The sequence below is a fragment of the Gymnoscopelus braueri genome, assembly GCF_963280865.1.
Source record: "Gymnoscopelus braueri genome assembly, chromosome: 1".
NCBI classification, from domain to species: Eukaryota; Metazoa; Chordata; class Actinopteri; order Myctophiformes; family Myctophidae; genus Gymnoscopelus; species Gymnoscopelus braueri.
The window spans coordinates 55,871,504-55,889,454 of record NC_137603.1 but is presented as its reverse complement, the minus strand read 5'-3'; the positions used below and the strand labels follow the sequence as shown (position 1 = coordinate 55,889,454).

General features: G+C 43.8%; 2 protein-coding genes across 2 annotated transcripts in view; one reads left to right on the top strand and one right to left on the bottom strand.

The window, feature by feature from the left end:
* Positions 1-17,951, bottom strand: part of LOC308091878 (collagen and calcium-binding EGF domain-containing protein 1-like) — a 78,250-nt gene that overhangs the window by 10,609 nt on the left and 49,690 nt on the right. The gene's annotated exons all lie outside the window — the stretch shown is intronic.
* On the top strand, positions 5,507-8,478 carry LOC308081803 (uncharacterized protein; the record flags this gene model as incomplete). Its single annotated transcript, XM_080423427.1, has 2 exons — positions 5,507-5,680; positions 7,417-8,478. The coding sequence occupies exons 1-2, from the start codon at positions 5,618-5,620 to the stop codon at positions 8,476-8,478; spliced, it is 1,125 nt and encodes a 374-aa protein (XP_080279553.1). The 5' UTR covers positions 5,507-5,617.

The following is a 17,951-nucleotide window of genomic DNA, read 5'->3' as shown; positions in this document are numbered from 1 at the left end:
TGTGCCTGCACGAGAGACGGCGGTGACCCCGGAGATTCCTGGCCAGGCGAGGATATCCGAGGAGGCCGTCTCCGTCGTGCTCAAACGGGCGATCGCCAGATGCGGCCTGGCGCAGCCCATGGAGCCAACGAAGCTGTCCGTCGGGGTCCCCATACCGGGGTTCCAAGGTTTGACCCCCCGCCCCCCTCGAGCAATCGAGTCCAAGTTGCTTCCAGAAGCCTGTGGCGTCAGGGACGCGGTACAGTTCTCTTGGGCGGTCAGGAAAGAGCCGGAGAGACTGGGGTTTGTCTCCGATATCCTGACTGGGGCCGACCTGGGGGTCGCGAGCCTCCCGCCGATGGACAGAGACCTCGCCACTGCCATCGAGAGGGCCAAAGCGGGGTCGGTGAGACTTAGCCACGGGAGTGGCCCCGTCTTCGTCGACCACGGTAAGAGGTCCATCACCGCCACACACGCCGCTCTCTACAAGGCCTCGGCTACGGCTGTCAAGGCCTTGAATGTGGGTTCGCTGCTCCAGGGCTCGGCCGCGGCGAAGCTTAAAGAGCGGATAGCCCGGCCCCTGCTGGACTCAGACACAGCGGCAGATGTACACTACGCCTCACTCGACGATGCAGTGGAGCTCGCGAGGATAGTCCAGCTCACGATTCTCTGTTCCTGCAACGCGCTGATGTGGACGGGCCGAGCCATGGCTCTCACGACGGATCTGGAGAGACTCCAGTGGCTCGACCTAGCCGCTGGGTGAAAGGCCATACTGACTACGGGTCTCCGTGGCCTACCACTCAAAGCCGGCAACCTGTTTGACACCGCAGTCGACCTGATCACCAGGACCAAGGCAGCGGAGAAACAGCTCGAGGAGACAGCCGCAGGCCTCCTCTCACTACCCACCGCCCCCACTGTGGCCAGGCCGCAACAGCAGGGAGCTGCGGGTGGCAAGCGCGCCTCTGGACGCAAGCATGGCGCGTCCAAGGCATCCAGCGCCAGAGCCAGATCCTGGGGGCGTCCTCAAGGTTCTTTCGGCGCTCAGGATGTCAGGCGCAAGGATGAGAAACGCGCTCCACCTCCTACACCTTCGCCTAGGCCGCAACGCAAGGACAGCGGGCCTAGTCGCAGAGGGAGGCAGCCGAAGTGACACTCATCGCCCGACTATCGGGCCCCCAGCTGATTACCCCGTCACGGCCTCTTGGCCGGCATCATGCGGGGTCAGCTTCCCACTTGGGAAAAAGAACTGGCGCTTTCCTTGCCCAACCGGACGGAGTCGAGGACCAGTCCACCGGTGCAAAGAGACTAAGAAAGACGCTAAAGACAATGAATACGGTTCAAAGTCATGTGTGCCTTTTGAGTTCTCAAGTGATGAGTGTACAAAATGTGCTTCCTGTGTGTGGAATAAATCTATTGCCAAAATCACAAATGCCCATTTTTTCCCATGTCATGAAAAGTCAAGACAGCATATTTCCCGGAGGGAAACACTGTCCTCTGCAATCATTCATGAGCCCTCAGTGTTCGCCATGTCCCCTAACCAGTCAGGACGACATCCCAAACACTATAGGGACAAATACTGTGCATGCTGTAAACATGAGTCAATCGCAGGTAGAGAAACCTTTGCTAATGAATCAAATGTCTCAAATGCTTTGTGTAAAAAGGGGGTTCTCTGTGGACAAAAATTTAATTACATCTGCATCTCTGCAGTACCTTTTTCGATCCGGCAGAGGGCGGCAAAACGCCTCTGGGGCTCGGAAAGGGCACATAATGGCCGCCTCTCTCAGTCGCCCCAAAATGGCGGCAGAGAGGCGAAAGTTTACGTCACAGAGAACCCCGGTGTTACACCAGCGAAGCTCCCCAAGGGGAACACTAGTTTCGCTCCGGGTAGAAACACCGCACGACAGGTCCGTTCCTCTCGACCTCACCAACATGGCGGGCGAGGTGCGACGGAACTAACATCAACAAACCCCGGTGTTACTCCATCAGCACTCCCCGAGGGGAGTTGCGGTCCGGACAGACACAACAACGAGGTTTGGTTCCAAGGTTACGTCACGCAGAGCAACAGCGTCTCACGTTCCCATGGGAACGGATGCTCGCTCTGTGACGACACCGACATTAGCCCAGTTAGCGCTAGCAAGCAATGCTACAGGGCGGATGTCGACGGTGTGTGGGATTCCCCGTCTACGTCACGGGCTTCCCCCGCTGTCGAACGGTCAGAACCCGTCGGGGCAGATGACGTCAACAGCCCCCACCTTCCCCTTGACTCCCCTCGCTCAATGTTTTTCCAAATGGAAAGCGTGCGCACCGAATCCTTGGGTACTACGTACCGCACTAAGAGGATACAGGTTTCATGAGCAAACCTCCACTAACAACCAATGTAGTGTTCTCCCGTGCGTCAGGCCAAGCGGCCATAACACTGAGGGAAGAGGTTCTGGCTCTCCTGAGCAAGGGCGCAATCAGAGAATTATCTCCGGATCAGAACCGAATGGGTTTTTATTCGGAGTACTTCCTGGTGAAAAAGAAGGGGGGGGGGGCGTAAGACCTATTTTGAACCTCAAGGGTTTGAACAGGTTTCTAAAAGTTTTCAACTTTCTTATGCTCACAACGGCGACGTTGTTGCAAACAATACGACAAGGAGATTGGTGGACGAATATAGACCTCAAGGATGCCTATTTTCACGTCCCAATCTACCCGCCGCACCGCAAGTTCCTGCGCTTTGGCTACGAAGGGAGGGTGTACGAATACACAGTGCTCCCTTTTGGCATGTCACTGAGCCCCCGAGTGTTCGTGAAATGCACAGAGGCGGCGATAGCTCCGCTGCGTCAGCAGGGTCTGCGTCTGGCGACGTACATAGACGATTGGCTGCTGGCAGCGGAATCGAGGGAACAGGTAGCGCGGCACACGGAGATGGCCATTACGCACCTGCAGTCCCTAGGGTTCACAATCAACGCTCAGAAGAGCGTTTTGATTCCATCCCAACAAGCCACCTTCGTGGGGATATCCTTGGATTCCACCACGTTGGTGGCGCGCCTGTCCCAGGACAGGATAGCGAGCTTCTTGGCATGTGTGCGCTCCATGCGCCTGGGGCGCAGGGTCACGTACAGAACATGCATGCAAGCCGCGGGTCTCATGGCCTCGGCCATACATCTGATCCAGCTGGGCAGATTCTACATGAGACCTTTCCAGAGATGGATGCGGTCTCTGAGGATACCGCATTCCATGGGCTCTCGGAAGGTGGTAGTGTCACCACGCTGTGTAACGTCACTCCAACCGTGGACACGGGTGACTTTCTTGTCCGAAGGGGTCAAGATAGGCGCTGTGGTGTCCTGGAAGGTGATCACCACGGACGCCAGCCTCTCCGGTTGGGGGGCTGTCTACGAAGGCTACTCAGCCCGGGGGTTGTGGGACCCACATCAACTACCTGGAGTTGCTGGGGGTCTTCCTCGCTCTCAAACATTTCGAGAGCCACATCGGGGGGTGCAATGTCCTGGTCAGAACGGACAATACCACAACGATGTGTTATGTCAACAAACAAGGAGGCTTGGGTTCCCTTGTGTTGGACAAGCTAGCACGCGAGCTGACGCTCTGGAGCGTGCAACGCTTGGTACGGCTGCGCGCCGTCCACGTGCCGGGCCACCTGAACAGCAGGGCGGACCTGCTGTCCAGAGGGGGGCTCCGGTACGAGGATTGGTCGCTGTGCCAGAGAGCCGTGGATCTGATCTGAACCGGGCCCAGGTCGATCTGTTTGCGTCCAGAGAGAACGTGAAATGCTCACGTTTTTTTTTTTTTTGTAACCCTATTTTTTACACCCAGTGCCAATTGTCTATGTAATCCTGGGCACTACCTTCTCTCTGCCAACCTAGGGAGGCCAGGGCCGAGCTCATGCCTCCTTCAATGCATGAGAGCCAACTGACCTTCTTGTCACCTGACGGGGGAGGGGAACCAGTTCCCTTCCCCTCCATCAGGCGCCCCGGCTGGCCAGGGGGAGGCAGTATAGTGACCAGGATTACTGCATGTTTTTGTGAGGGTACCTACCCTAGGAGACACGGGGAGAACATGCAAACTCCACACAGAAAGGCCCTTTCGCCAACCCCACCTAGGGTATGGGCACTGATGACGTGGAGGAGAGAAGGAGGTCGATTTTTGCAATATATTGCAATATATTTTTTATATTATTCCCACAGATTTTGTCCAAACATCACGCAAATCGGTACACAATATCTCTATAGTCATGTGATCAAGACTGGCCCACAATAACCTACCTGGAGGAGACCTTTTTCTAGTAATTCTATTGTGGTTATGGTGTTCTTTTGGTCATCTGCCTCAATTGGAAAGAACTTTGGGTCAACTCCTGTAGTTTTTAAATGTGCTATACTGTCGGCTATATGGTATTAAATGTGACTGACTTGCAATTAGGGGTTTCTGATTTGGATGCAATTACTGCATTGCTAGATTATTATTTTTTTCAATTAATGAAAACATTATTCTGAAGACAACTTAATAATAATAATAATAATAATAATAATAATAATAATAATAATAATAATAATAACTTACTTTAACCTACAATATGTAATACCTATACAATATTTGTAAACTTTACTGTAAAATTACAATGTTAATATTGAATCAGAAGTTGCTACTGTATTGGGCAACTCTAGGCACTTTTTTTACGGTACATTTGTATTGATAGTTTCTGTTAATTTTCCGATACACAAGTGGTGTCATATGTGTTTCCGGCTCCGCCCTGCTGCCGAGCCAATCTAACAAAGCTATAGGAAAATGAACTGGAACAGGAAAGAGGTACGCCACCTTCTGAAAACCTGGGTCTACAGTTATGCACAGAGTCAGAGTTAAGGCTTTAAATTAGTTTTCCGAACTGTAACGCCAACAAAGTTTTCTGTGTAGATGATGGAGTCTGTCAGAGTTGACGTTGGATCAAAGCACATCGTCCCACTGACCCCCTCATGTGTCCCACCCGTCCCTCCTCCTCTGAGGGACGGTGAACATTACCATGTCTTCATCAGCTACAGCAGCACTGATGTGTGTTGGACCCGCAACCTCATAGACGAGCTGGAGTCCTGCGGCTTGCAGGTCTGCTACCATGAGCGTGACTTTGTTCCCGGTCGCTCTGTGCTGGAGAACATGTCCGACTGCATTCAGGAGAGCCAGAAAGTTCTGCTGGTCCTCAGCTCAGAGTTTGTGAGGAGTCGCTGGTGTCTCCTGGAGGCCAACATGTCTCTGTTCAGAAACTGCCTGGAGCGCAAGCCCATAGTTCCCGTGCTGCTGGAGCCGGAAGTCAGCATCAGCAATGAATGCCCGTTTTGTACATTTACCTCCAAAACCAATCTGTCTGTGCAGGATGACATGTAGAGTGTACCCCGAGCAAAAATAATAACAAATGTAAGACTAGGCAAAAAATGTGGTTCATAAAAATAGAAAATAAGAAATAAATACTTAAAGGGCTAAACTACTTTGGTAGAGGTTTGGGTTTGTAGTTACCTTGCCATGATGTAACTCGGCTGGGCAAGCAATCAAAAATAGTTGCTCCATTGATTAGAAATTGATAACTGTGTCTTTAAATAAAGGCAGAACAGCCAGTGGTAGGTTTATGCTTTTTTAGTTTACTAACTTCCTCATGCATTTCTGGGGATGTGTCAACAGTACTATGTCTAACATCAAGTTGATATACAGTACAAAGGTATGAATGCACTTTTAGAATACTTCTACATTTGTATCTATGCTGTTTATCTTTAACCAGAATACCTTATGGCTACATGATTTTCAAAGGAAAAAAAAGAAAAAAAGGACACAAAGATTCATGACAGTGTAAGTGTGCAATTCAAATGTTTTTAGTGATTTTTAGAGTCAATATGAAAGGCTATTTTTCAAACAATCTTTTTCCAATTTAAAGAATACTGTATGTGCATAGCCGCGGGAAGACCTTTTAGGTTAGGGGTGCGGTATGCGCACCTCATGCGCGCAGCACGCGTGCATGAGAACCCCCCGCGCACGGTTCTGGGCGGATTGGGTTCGTTTTTTCCCCAGTTTTTGGTTTCTTTATTTCGGTTTTAGGGTTAGTATTAGGGTTAGGTTAGAGTTATGTTATTTAATTCTTATTTTTGCCTGATTTTACCGATATATTATCAAAAATAAATACATCTTTTTTTGGTACCTGGGGGGAGGGGGGGCGGCCGCACCTCCAGCACCCCTACTTCCCGCGGTACTGTGTATGTGTGTTAATTTATCTGACTTTGGTTGTGTCGTGACAAAGTCAAGTCTTGTGGTCACTGTGCGATATGCCAAAGCAATTTAATTGTAGAAACCTCAAGTTGTATCCCCTTATAGCAGTTTAACTCTCTCAGTGCCAAGCCCCGAGTTATCTCGAGTTTTCTCTGAATACCCTCCCTGCCAGAACGAGAAATCCCGAGTTTTTACTTTTTACTGTGGTCGCGCTATTCTGTCACGGTCACGGTTTTATCACACGGTATAAAAAACGAACGCAGAGCTCCACTTCTATTTTCTATAGTCTGGGTGACGAACAGTCATCGTAGTCGTGTATCACATCGTTTTAAGGCCAATCAGGGATTGTCGAAAATGTCACATCCGGTTTTAACCGGATGTGACGTGAGCCTGTTTGGGAGGGGGCGAGCGAGTCAGCGAGGTGCTCAATGTGTCGATTTGCTGCTCTCTGCTGGTACAACTGTCGTATGTGTTTAAAACCGCAATCAGAGAATTTATTTGAATGAAAAATTAAAAAATTAAAAAACACGCAAATCGCTGGCACTGGGGGAGTACTTTATGAAAATACTCTTGGCAGTGAAAGAGTTAATGTATTGTTTTGCTCTAAGTTTAAAATGTTACTACTTGTCTTTCCATTGTATAATTCTAATGGTTTTATTGTGGTTATCGTGTTCTTTTCATTTGGTCATCTGCCTCAATTAGAAAGAATTTTGAGAAAGAATCCTGTCCTGTTCTGTAGTTATTAAATGTGCATGTGCAATATACTATAATAAAGGTGACTTGACTTGAAATTAGGGGTTTCTGTTTTGGATACAATTACTGCATTGCTAGATTACAAACTTTTATTTTTCACTTACTGAAAATATTATTGTGAAGACAACTTTCTATAACTTAGTAAGGCACCAATAGTATTACTCAAATTTAAAAAAAGAAATAAATCAGAAGTTGCTACTGTATTGAGCAACATTTCTATTGATATTTCCTGTTCCTATTCATTTTCTGATACGCATGTAAAGGTGTCATTGGTGTGTTTCTGGTTCCACCCTGCCGCCGAGCCAATCTAACAAAGTTATGGGAAAATGAACTGGAACAGGATGGGTACCTTCTGAAAACCTGGGACTATATTTATGCACAGAGTCGATTAAGGCTTTAATTAGTTTCCGAACTGTAACACTAACAACGTTTTCTGTGTAGATGATGCAGTCTGTCAGAGTTGATGTTGGATCAAAGCACATCGTCCCTCTGCCCCCCTCATGTGTCCCACCCGTCCCTCCTCCTCTGAGGGACGGTGAACATTACCATGTCTTCATCAGCTACAGCAGCACTGATGTGTGTTGGACCCACAACCTCATAGACGAGCTGGAGTCCTGCGGTTTGCAGGTCTGCTACCACGAGCGTGACTTTGTGCCCGGTCGCACTGTGCTGGAGAACATGTCCGACTGCATTCAGGAGAGCCAGAAAGTTCTGCTGGTCCTCAGCTCAGAGTTTGTGAGGAGTCGCTGGTGTCTCCTGGAGGCTAACATGTCTCTGTTCAGAAACTGCCTGGAGCGCAAGCCCATAGTTCCCGTACTGCTGGAGCCGGAAGTCAGCGTTCCTCTTCACCTCTGCCACCTCACCTACCTGGAGGCCAGGGACCCAGACTTTCTCAATAAGCTTCTCAAGTGGCTCTGCACATCCAACCATCAGCTGCAGGCCAACACGGTCGTACCCTTCCAGCCTCCATCCATCTACAACGGGAAGGTTCTGCAGCCTCTGACTGCTGTCAACGAAGAGAAGGTCCACAAATGGGACGCCGGCCAGTTCAGTGACATGGAGGTCCCGGAGCAGTTGCGCTTGGTCATTGAAAACCCAAACATGTATCTAAGGGCTGTGAGGATAGTCAATAATGTTTCTGAGAGCAAAGTGTGGTTTCGTTCTCTTTGGTTAAGAGTGCTGATGTACATTGCGGCTGCAATAGTTGGTGTCGGATTGATGTCGCTAATTCATGTTGCCATTATCCTTGGCAATATTGCTGGCGGATTTGAATTTGAATTTAAATTGAACATTTACTATTGTTATATTTCCCTGATAGTGCCTTTGAGTATCTTAGTTCGTCTTTGTATGTGGAAGGTGGAAGATGAAAAGTATATTATGTGGGAAATGCATAAAGCAGTTGGACAAGCAAACACACTGCTTTGTCAATACAAGGTTAATGGGCTGTTGTTCCAATTCCAAAATTGCTCTGGTCTATGTTTCTCTGGATGGGTGCAGGCGTGAATTTGCAGAAACATTTTCTGAGCATGCCTGCACCGAGGAGATGTTTGACAGAGCCCTGGTCTTCTTCTCATCAGGTTATGCCTGCTGCCTGGCCAAAAGGCACTTCCCCTTTCTCCAGCGTAGCTCCACTAGCCACCTGGAGGGAGGAGTGTGTTTCTGCCAGTATGTCTCACAACAGCTGAGCAGGGGGAAATGGAAGTAGTGGTAATAGTATAAATATAGTATAAATGTAAAGTTCATTACTTTTTCATAACCCTATGGCTCTGGCATGATTATCCAGTTTATACCGTGGCCACTTACCAGTGATTCAAATTGAAGTAATGCTTGTTCACATTTTTGGGGCAATGTTATTGAAATTCACACTTTGTGTTTGCACTAAGTTCTTAAATGTTGAAATAAACGTTTCGTTACTCCTGCAAGTGTGAGAACTGAGAAGCCGTAGTAAGGAACAAGTACCAGTTGAGACAGTCAGCTGATAACAGTGACATATTTTACAATACACAATATTAAAAGATACGTTTATATGTTCCCCAAAAGGATAAAAGTTATATTGAAATTCATGTTGTTTTATGGATAGCTTGTAGCTACAGTAATGTTAACTTAAGTAACCATTAATAAAGTAAAATACACAAACCAATGAAACCAACTCTGTGACGTCCATCATTTGTCTATATCAGGACACCTTGTCATGCATTATTGCTTACATAAAGATTAAAACTCTGGATTTTGCTGTGAGATTTTGCTGTGAGCAAGCATCCTGGGCTGACAGGGGCCCTCAAAAGGTGTCATGGTTTATATATTGTATTGTTTAACCTAAAAAGGGGTGCTCCACAGAGCACATATTATCTCTGACAGGCTGGGTGGCCTAGCCAGGGCTGTGTAAGTCGTGGGTTGAAGTCATCAGGACTTGAGCATCTCGCATTCATGATATATGATGTTCTTTTGTAAGAAATAGGCCCCTTCCACTAATTTTAGCAGCCAATTACATGCAAACAGTATATGGAATATCAAAACCCTGTTTGATGCTCATTATCAAATGTCTCCTGAGATAATTTGTACCTAACTTGGTGAATAACTTATGTTTCTGCAACAAACAGTGATATTTGTGGCATTTGTGGTGCCTTCTATGGGTCCAAGTGAACTTACTTTTGGCTCTGCATTGTTTAGAGGCCCCTCAATGTGAGATTAAGAATTGGGGTTGATTAGACAATTAATTCATGATTTTTGGCATATAAAATAGGCCTGTAAGAGTTAGTCAAGGCTTCAAGAACAGACAGATCCAATGAATGCAGGTTCTGTAAATTTACCTCCAAAACCAATCTGTGCAGGATGATACAGTACAGTGTATCTTCGGCAAAAACTACTTGTAAATGTAAGACAAGCCAAAGATTCTGGTTTACAAAAATAGAACATAAGAAATAAATACTTAAAGGGCTAGAGCACTTTGGTAGAGGTTTGGGTTTGTAGTTACCATGCCATGATGGGCAAGAATCAAAAAGAGTTGCTCCATTGATTAGAAGTTGATGTCTGTGTCTTTAAATAAAGGCAGAACAGCCAGTATATTTTTTTGCTTTTTTTGTATTTACTCACTTCCTCATGCATTTCTGGCGATACAACAACAGTACTATACGTATAACATCAAGTTAATATACAGTATAAAGGTATGAATGTACTTTTAGAATACTTCTACATTTGTATCTATGCTGTTTATCTTTAACCAGAATACCATACGGCTACATGATTTTGAAAGGAAATAAAAGAAAAAAACGTCACAAAGATTCATGACAGTGTAAGTGTGCAATTTAAAACATTTGAGTGTTTTTTAGTGTTCAATATGAAAGGCTATTTTTCACACATTTTTTTTCCAATTTTAAGATTACTGTATATGTGTTCATTTGTCAGACTTGTCGTGACAAAGTTAAGTCTTGTGATCATTGCGCAATATACCAAAGCAATTTCATTGTAGAAACCTCAAGTTGTTTCCCCTTATAGCGGTTTAATCAGTTGTTTTTTTCAGTTGCACTAAGTTTTACATTTTACTACTTTTCTTTCATTTTATAATTCTATTGATTTTATTGTGGTTATTGTGTTCTTTTCATTTGGTCATCTGCCTCAATTGCAAAGATTTTGGGTCAACTCCTGTAATTTCTAAATGTGCTATACTGTAAAAAAGGTGACTTGACTTGCAATTAGGGTTTCTGTTTTGCTAGATTACAAACTTAAAAATTTCACTTACTAAACATATTCTGAAGACTTTCTATAACTTAGTAAGGCAAATAGTATGACTCAATTTAAAAAAAGAATCAGAAGTTGCTACTGTATTGAGATATTTTTTAATGATATTTCCTGTTCCTGTTCATTTTCCGATACTTATGTACTACAAAGGTGTCATACTGTATGTGTTTCCGGTTCCACCCTGCTGCCGAGCCAATCTCACGAAGGCATGGGAAAAGTCGATTAAGGCTTTAATTAGTTTCCGAACTGTAACACTAACAACGTTTTCTGTGTAGATGATGCAGTCTGTCAGAGTTGACGTTGGATCAAAGTATATCGTCCCTCTGCCCCCCTCATGTGTCCCACCCGTCCCCCCTCCACTGAGGGACGGTGAACATTACCATGTCTTCATCAGCTACAGCAGCACTGATGTGTGTTGGACCCACAACCTCATAGACGAGCTGGAGTCCTGCGGCTTGCAGGTCTGCTACCACGAGCGTGACTTTGTTCCCGGTCACACTGTGCTGGAGAACATGTCCGACTGCATTCAGGAGAGCCAGAAAGTTCTGCTGGTCCTCAGCTCAGAGTTTGTGAGGAGTCGCTGGTGTCTCCTGGAGGCCAACATGTCTCTGTTCAGAAACTGCCTGGAGCGCAAGCCCATCGTTCCCGTGCTGCTGGAGCCGGGAGTCAGCATTCCTCTTCACCTCTGCCACCTCACCTACCTGGAGGCCAGGGACCAAGACTTTCTCATTAAGCTGCTCAAGGTGCTCTGCACATCCAACCATCAGCTGCAGGCCAACACGGTCGCACCCTTCCAGCCTCCATCCATCTACAACGGGAAGGTTCTGCAGCCTCTGACTGCTGTCAACGAAGAGAAGGTCCACAAATGGGACGCCGGCCGGTTCAGTGACATGGAGGTCCCGGAGCAGTTGCGCTTGGTTATTGAAGACCCAAACATGTATCTAAGGGCTGTGAGGATAGTCAATAATGTTTCTGAGAGCAAAGTGTGGTTTCGTTCTCTTTGGTTAAGAGTGCTGATGTACATTGCAGCTGCAATAGTTGGTGTCGGATTGTGGATTGCAATTTTTTGTGCCATAGTTATTCAGGGTGATTTGTTTGAATTTAAATTGAATATTTGCTATTGTTTTATTTTCCTGATCGTGCCCATGGGCATCTTTGTTCGTCTTTGTATGTGGAAGGTGGAAGATGCAAATTATATTATGTGGGAAATGCATAAAGCAGTTGGACAAGCAAACACACTGCTTTGTCAATGCAAGGTTTTAATGGGTTGTCGGTCCACTTCCAAAATCGCTCTGGTCTATGTTTCTCTGGATGGGTGCAGGCGTGAATTTGCAGAAACATTTTCCGAGCATGCCTGCACCGAGGAGATGTTTCACAGAGCTCTGTTCTTCTTCTCATCAGGTTATGCCTGCTGCCTGGCCAAAAGGCACTTCCCCTTTCTCCAGCCTAGCTCCACTGGCCACCTGGAGGGAGGAGTGTGTTTCTGCCAGTATGTCTCACAACAGCTGAGCAGGGGGAAATGGAAGTAGTGCTAACAATGGATATATGCAAAGTGCATCATTTTTTCATAACCACATGGCTTTGGCATGATTATCCAGTTCATACCGTGGCCACTTACCAATGATTCAAATGTAAGTAAAGTAATGGTTGTCACATTTTTGGGGCAATGTTATTTAAATAGACACTTTGTGTTTGCACTATGTTCTTAAATGTTGAAATAATAAACGTTACTTTACTACTCCAGCAAGAGTGAGAAGCCGTAGTAAGGAACAAGTACCAGTTGAGACAGTCAGCTGAAAACAGTGACATCTTTTACAGTAACACAATATCAAAACGTTTTAAGTTCCCCAAAAGGATGAAAGTTATATTGAAATCCATGTTTTTACAGTAAAATACACAAACCAATGAAACCAACTCTGTGTCGTCCATCATTTTTCTATATCAGGACACCTTGAATGCATTATCGCTTACATAAAGATTAAAACTATGGATTCTGCTGTGAGATTGCAAACATCCTGGGCTGACAGGGGCCTTCAAAGGTGTCATGGTTTACAGATTGTATTGTTTAAACTAGAAAGGGGTGCTCCAAAGAGCACGTATTATCTCTGACAGGCTGGGTGACCTAGCCAGGGCTGTGTAAGTCGTGTGATGTTGAAGTTATCAGGACTCGAGGATCTCGCGTTTATAATATATGATGTTCTTTTGTAAGAAATAGGCCTCTCCCACTGATTTTAGCAGCCAATTACATGCAAACAGTATATGGAATATCAAAATCCTGTTTGATGTTCATTATCAAATGTCTCCTGAGATCATTTGTACCTAACTTGATGAATAAATCATGTTGCTGCAACAAACAGTGACATTTGTGGTGCCCTCTATGGGTCTAAGTGATATTACTTTTGGCTCTGCATTGTTTAGAGGCTCCTCAATGAAGATTCAAATTTGAGGTTGATTAGACAATGCATTCATGGTTTTTGGCGTTTATTTTTTATAAAATAGGCCTGTAAGAGTTGGCCGGATTGGATGGTCAAGGCTTCAAGAACAGACAGAATCCAATGAATACAGGTTTTGTACAATTACCCCCAAATATCACCAATCTGTGCAGGATGAAATGTACTGTGTAACCTGAGCAAAAATAATAGCAAGTGTAAGATCCGGTTTACAAAAATAGAAAATAAATAAGAAATAAATACTTAAATTGATACAACAACAGTTTGGTAGAGGTTTGGGTTTGTAGTTACCTTGCCATGATGTAACTCCACAGCTGGGCAAGAAATCGAAAATAGTTGCTCCATTGATTAGAAATTGGTAACTGTGTCTTTAAATAAGGACAGAACAGCCAGTGGTAGGTTTATGCTTTTTTAGTATTTACTCACTTCCTCATGCATTTTTGGGGATGTATCAACAGTACTATGTCTAACATCAAGTTGATATACAGTGCAAAGGTATGAATGCACTTTTAGAATACTTCTACATTTGTCTATGCTGTTTATCTTTAACCAGAATACCTTATGGCTACATGATTTTCCAAAAAAAAGAAAGAAAAAAAGGACACAAAGATTCATGACAGTGTAAGTGTGCAATTCAAATGTTTTTAGTGGTTTTTAGTGTCAATATGAAAGGCTATTTTTCACACAATATTTTCAAATTTAAAGAATACTGTATGTGTGTTAATTCATCTGACTTTGTTTGTGTCGTGACAAAGTCAAGTCTTGTGGTCACTGTGCGATATGCCAAAGCAATTTAATTGTAGAAACCTCAAGTTGTGTCCCCTTATAGCAGTTTAATGTATTGTTTTGCTCTAAGTTTAGAATGTTACTACTTGTCTTTCCATTGTATAATTCTATTGATTTTATTGTGGTTATCGTGTTCTTTTCATTTGGTCATCTGCCTCAATTAGAAATAATTTTGGGTCAAGTCCTGTAGTTATTATATGTGCTATTTCCTATGATAAAGGTGACTTGACTTGAAATTAGGGGTTTCTGTTTTGGATACAATTACTGCATTGCTAGATTACAAACTTTTATTTTTCACTTACTGAAAATATTATTCTGAAGACAACTTTCTATAACTTAGTAAGGCACAAATAGTATGACTCAAATGAAAAAAAAAATATATATCAGAAGTTGCTACTGTATTGAGCAACATTTTTATTGATATTTCCTTTTCCTATTCATTTTCTGATACGTAAGTAAAGGTGTCATATTATGTGTTTCTGGTTCCACCCTGCCTCCGAGCCAATCTAACAAAGGTATGGGAAAATGAACTGGAACAGGATGGGTATGGGTACCTTCTGAAAACCTTTTTTATTAATTTATGCACAGAGTCGATTAAGGCTTTACATTTGTTTCCGAACTGTAACACTAACAACGTTTTCTGTGTAGATGATGCAGTCTGTCAGAGTTGACGTTGGATCAAAGCACATCGTCCCTCTGCCCCCCTCATGTGTCCCACCCGTCCCCCCTCCACTGAGGGACGGTGAACATTACCATGTCTTCATCAGCTACAGCAGCACTGATGTGTGTTGGACCCACAACCTCATAGACGAGCTGGAGTCCTGCGGCTTGCAGGTCTGCTACCACGAGCGTGACTTTGTTCCCGGTCACACTGTGCTGGAGAACATGTCCGACTGCATTCAGGAGAGCCAGAAAGTTCTGCTGGTCCTCAGCTCAGAGTTTGTGAGGAGTCGCTGGTGTCTCCTGGAGGCCAACATGTCTCTGTTCAGAAACTGCCTGGAGCGCAAGCCTATAGTTCCCGTTCTGCTGGAGCCAGGAGTCAGCGTTCCTCTTCACCTCTGCCACCTCACCTACCTGGAGGCCAGGGACCCAGACTTTCTCATTAAGCTTCTCAAGGTGCTCTGCACATCCAACCATCAGCTGCAGGCCAACACGGTCGTACCCTTCCAGCCTCCATCCATCTACAACGGGAAGGTTCTGCAGCCTCTGACTGCTGTCAACGAAGAGGTGCTCCACAAATGGGACGCCGGCCGGTTCAGTGACATGGAGGTCCCGGAGCAGCTGCGCCTGGTCATTGAAGACCCAAACATGTATCTTAGGGCTGTGAGGATAGTCAATAATGTTTCTGAGAGCAAAGTGTGGTTTCGTTCTCTTTGGTTAAGAGTGCTGATGTACATTGCGGCTGTAATAGTTGGTGTCGGATTGTGCATTGCAATTATTTTGTTCATAGTCTTTCAGGCATCCTTTCAGGGCGAGTTTGAATTTAAATTGAACATTTTCTATTGGTTTATTTTCCTGATCGTACCTTTGAGTGTCTTTGTTCGTCTTTGTATCTGGAAGGTGGAAGATGCAAATTATATTATGGGGGAAATGCATAAAGCAGTTGGACAAGCAAACACACTGCTTTGTCAATACAAGGTATTAATGGGTTGTCCGTCCACTTCCAAAATCGCTCTGGTCTATGTTTCTCTGGATGGGTGCAGGGGTGAATTTGCAGAAACATTTTCTGAGCATGCCTGCACCGAGGAGATGTTTCACAGAGCTCTGGTCTTCTTCTCATCAGGTTATGCCTGCTGCCTGGCCAAAAGGCACTTCCCCTTTCTACAGCGTAGCTCCACTGGCCACCTGGAGGGAGGAGTGTGTTTCTGCCAGTATGTCTCACAACAGCTGAGCAGGGGGAAATGGAAGTAGTGGTAATAGTATAAATATAGTATAAATGCAAAGTGCATATTTTTTTCATAACCATATGGCTCTGGCATGAATATCCAATTTATACCGTGGCCCCTTCAAATTTAAATAATGCTCGTTTTTGGGGCAATGTTATTTAAATAGAATTTTTGCACTATGTTCTTAAATGTTGAAATAAAAGTTACATTACTCCAGCAAGTGTGAGAACTGAGAAGCCGTAGTAAGAAACAAGTACCAGTTGAGACAGTCAGCTGATAACAGTGACATCTTTTACAGTACACAATATCAAAACATAAGTTTTATGTTCCCCAAAAGGATGAAAGTTATATTGAAATCCATGTTTTTTTAAGGATAGCTTGTAGCTAATGTTAGCTTAAATAACCATTAATACAGTAAAATACACAAACCAATGAAACCATTGTCTATCATTTTTCTAAATCAGGAAACCTTGTCATGCATTATCGCTTACATAAAGATTTAAACTTAGGATTTTGCTGTGATATTGCAAACATTATAGGCTGACAGGGGCCCTAATAGGTGTCATGGTTTATATATTGTATTGTTTAACCTAGAAAGGGGTGCTCCATAGAGCACATATTATCATTGACAGGGGTGGCCTAGCCAGGGCAGTGTAAGTCGTGGGTTGAAGCCATCAGGACTTGAGGATCTCACATTCATGATATATGATGTGTTTTTTTTAAAGAAATAGGCGCCTCCCACTAATTTTAGTAGCCAATTAGAGGCAAACAGTATGGAATATCAAAACCCTGTTTGATGCTCATTATCAAAATGTCTCCGGAGATCATTTGTACCCAACTTGGTGAATAATGTTTCTGCAACAAATAGTGACATTTGTGGCTCTCTCTATGGATCCGAGTGAACTTACTTTCGTCTCTGCATTGTTTAGAGACCCCTCAATGTGTGATTAAAATTTGAGGTTGATTAGACATTGCATTCATGATTTTTGGCATTTATTTCAAATAAAATAGGCCTGTAAGAGTTGGCCGGATGGTCAAGGCTTCAAGAATAGACAGAATACAATGAATGCTGGTTTTGTAAATTTACCTCCAAAACCAATTTGTGCAGGATGACATGTAGAGTGTAACCCGGGTAAAAATAATAGCAAATGTAAGACTAGGCAAAAGATCTGATTTAGAAAAATAGAAAATAAGAAAAAAAATACTTAAAGGGCTAGACCACTTTGCTAGAGGTTTGGGTTTGTAGTTACCTTGCCATGACGTAACTCCAAAGCTGAGTAAGAAATCGAAAATAGTTGCTCCATTGATTAGAAATTGATAACTGTGTCTTTAAATAAAGGCAGAAGAACCAGTGGAAGGTTTTTGCTTTTTTTCGTTTTTACTCACTTCCTCATGCATTTCTGGCGATACAACAACAGTACTATACTTATAACATCAAGTTAATATACAGTATAAAGGTATGAATGTACTTTTAGAATACTTCTACATTTGTATCTATGTTGTTTATCTTTAACCAGAATACCTTATGGCTACATGATTTTCAAAGGAAATAAAAGAAAAAAAGGACACAAAGATTCATGACAGTGTAAGTGTGAAATTTAAAACATTTGAGTGTTTTTTAGTGTTCAATATGAAAGGATATTTTTCACAATTTCCCCCCCAATTTTAAGATTACTGTAGGCCTATATGTGTTCATTTGTCAGACTTTGTTTGTGTCGTGACAAAGTTAAGTCTTGTGATCATTGCGCAATATGCCAAAGCAATTTCATTGTAGAAACCTCAAGTTGTTTCCCCTTATAGCATTTTAATCAGTTTTTTTCTTCAGTTGCTCTAAGTTTTACATTTTACAACTTTTCTTTTAATTTTATAATTCTATTGATTTTATTGTGGTTATTGTGTTCTTTTCATTTGGTCATCTGCCTCAATTGCAAAGATTTTGGGTCAACTCCTGTCATTTTTAAATGTGCTATACTGTAATAAAGGTGACTTGACTTGCAATTAGGGTTTCTGTTTTGCTAGATTACAAACTTAAAATTTTACTTACAGAACTTACAGAAAATATTCTGAAGACAACTTTCTATAACTTAGTAAGGCAACAATAGTATGACTCAATTGA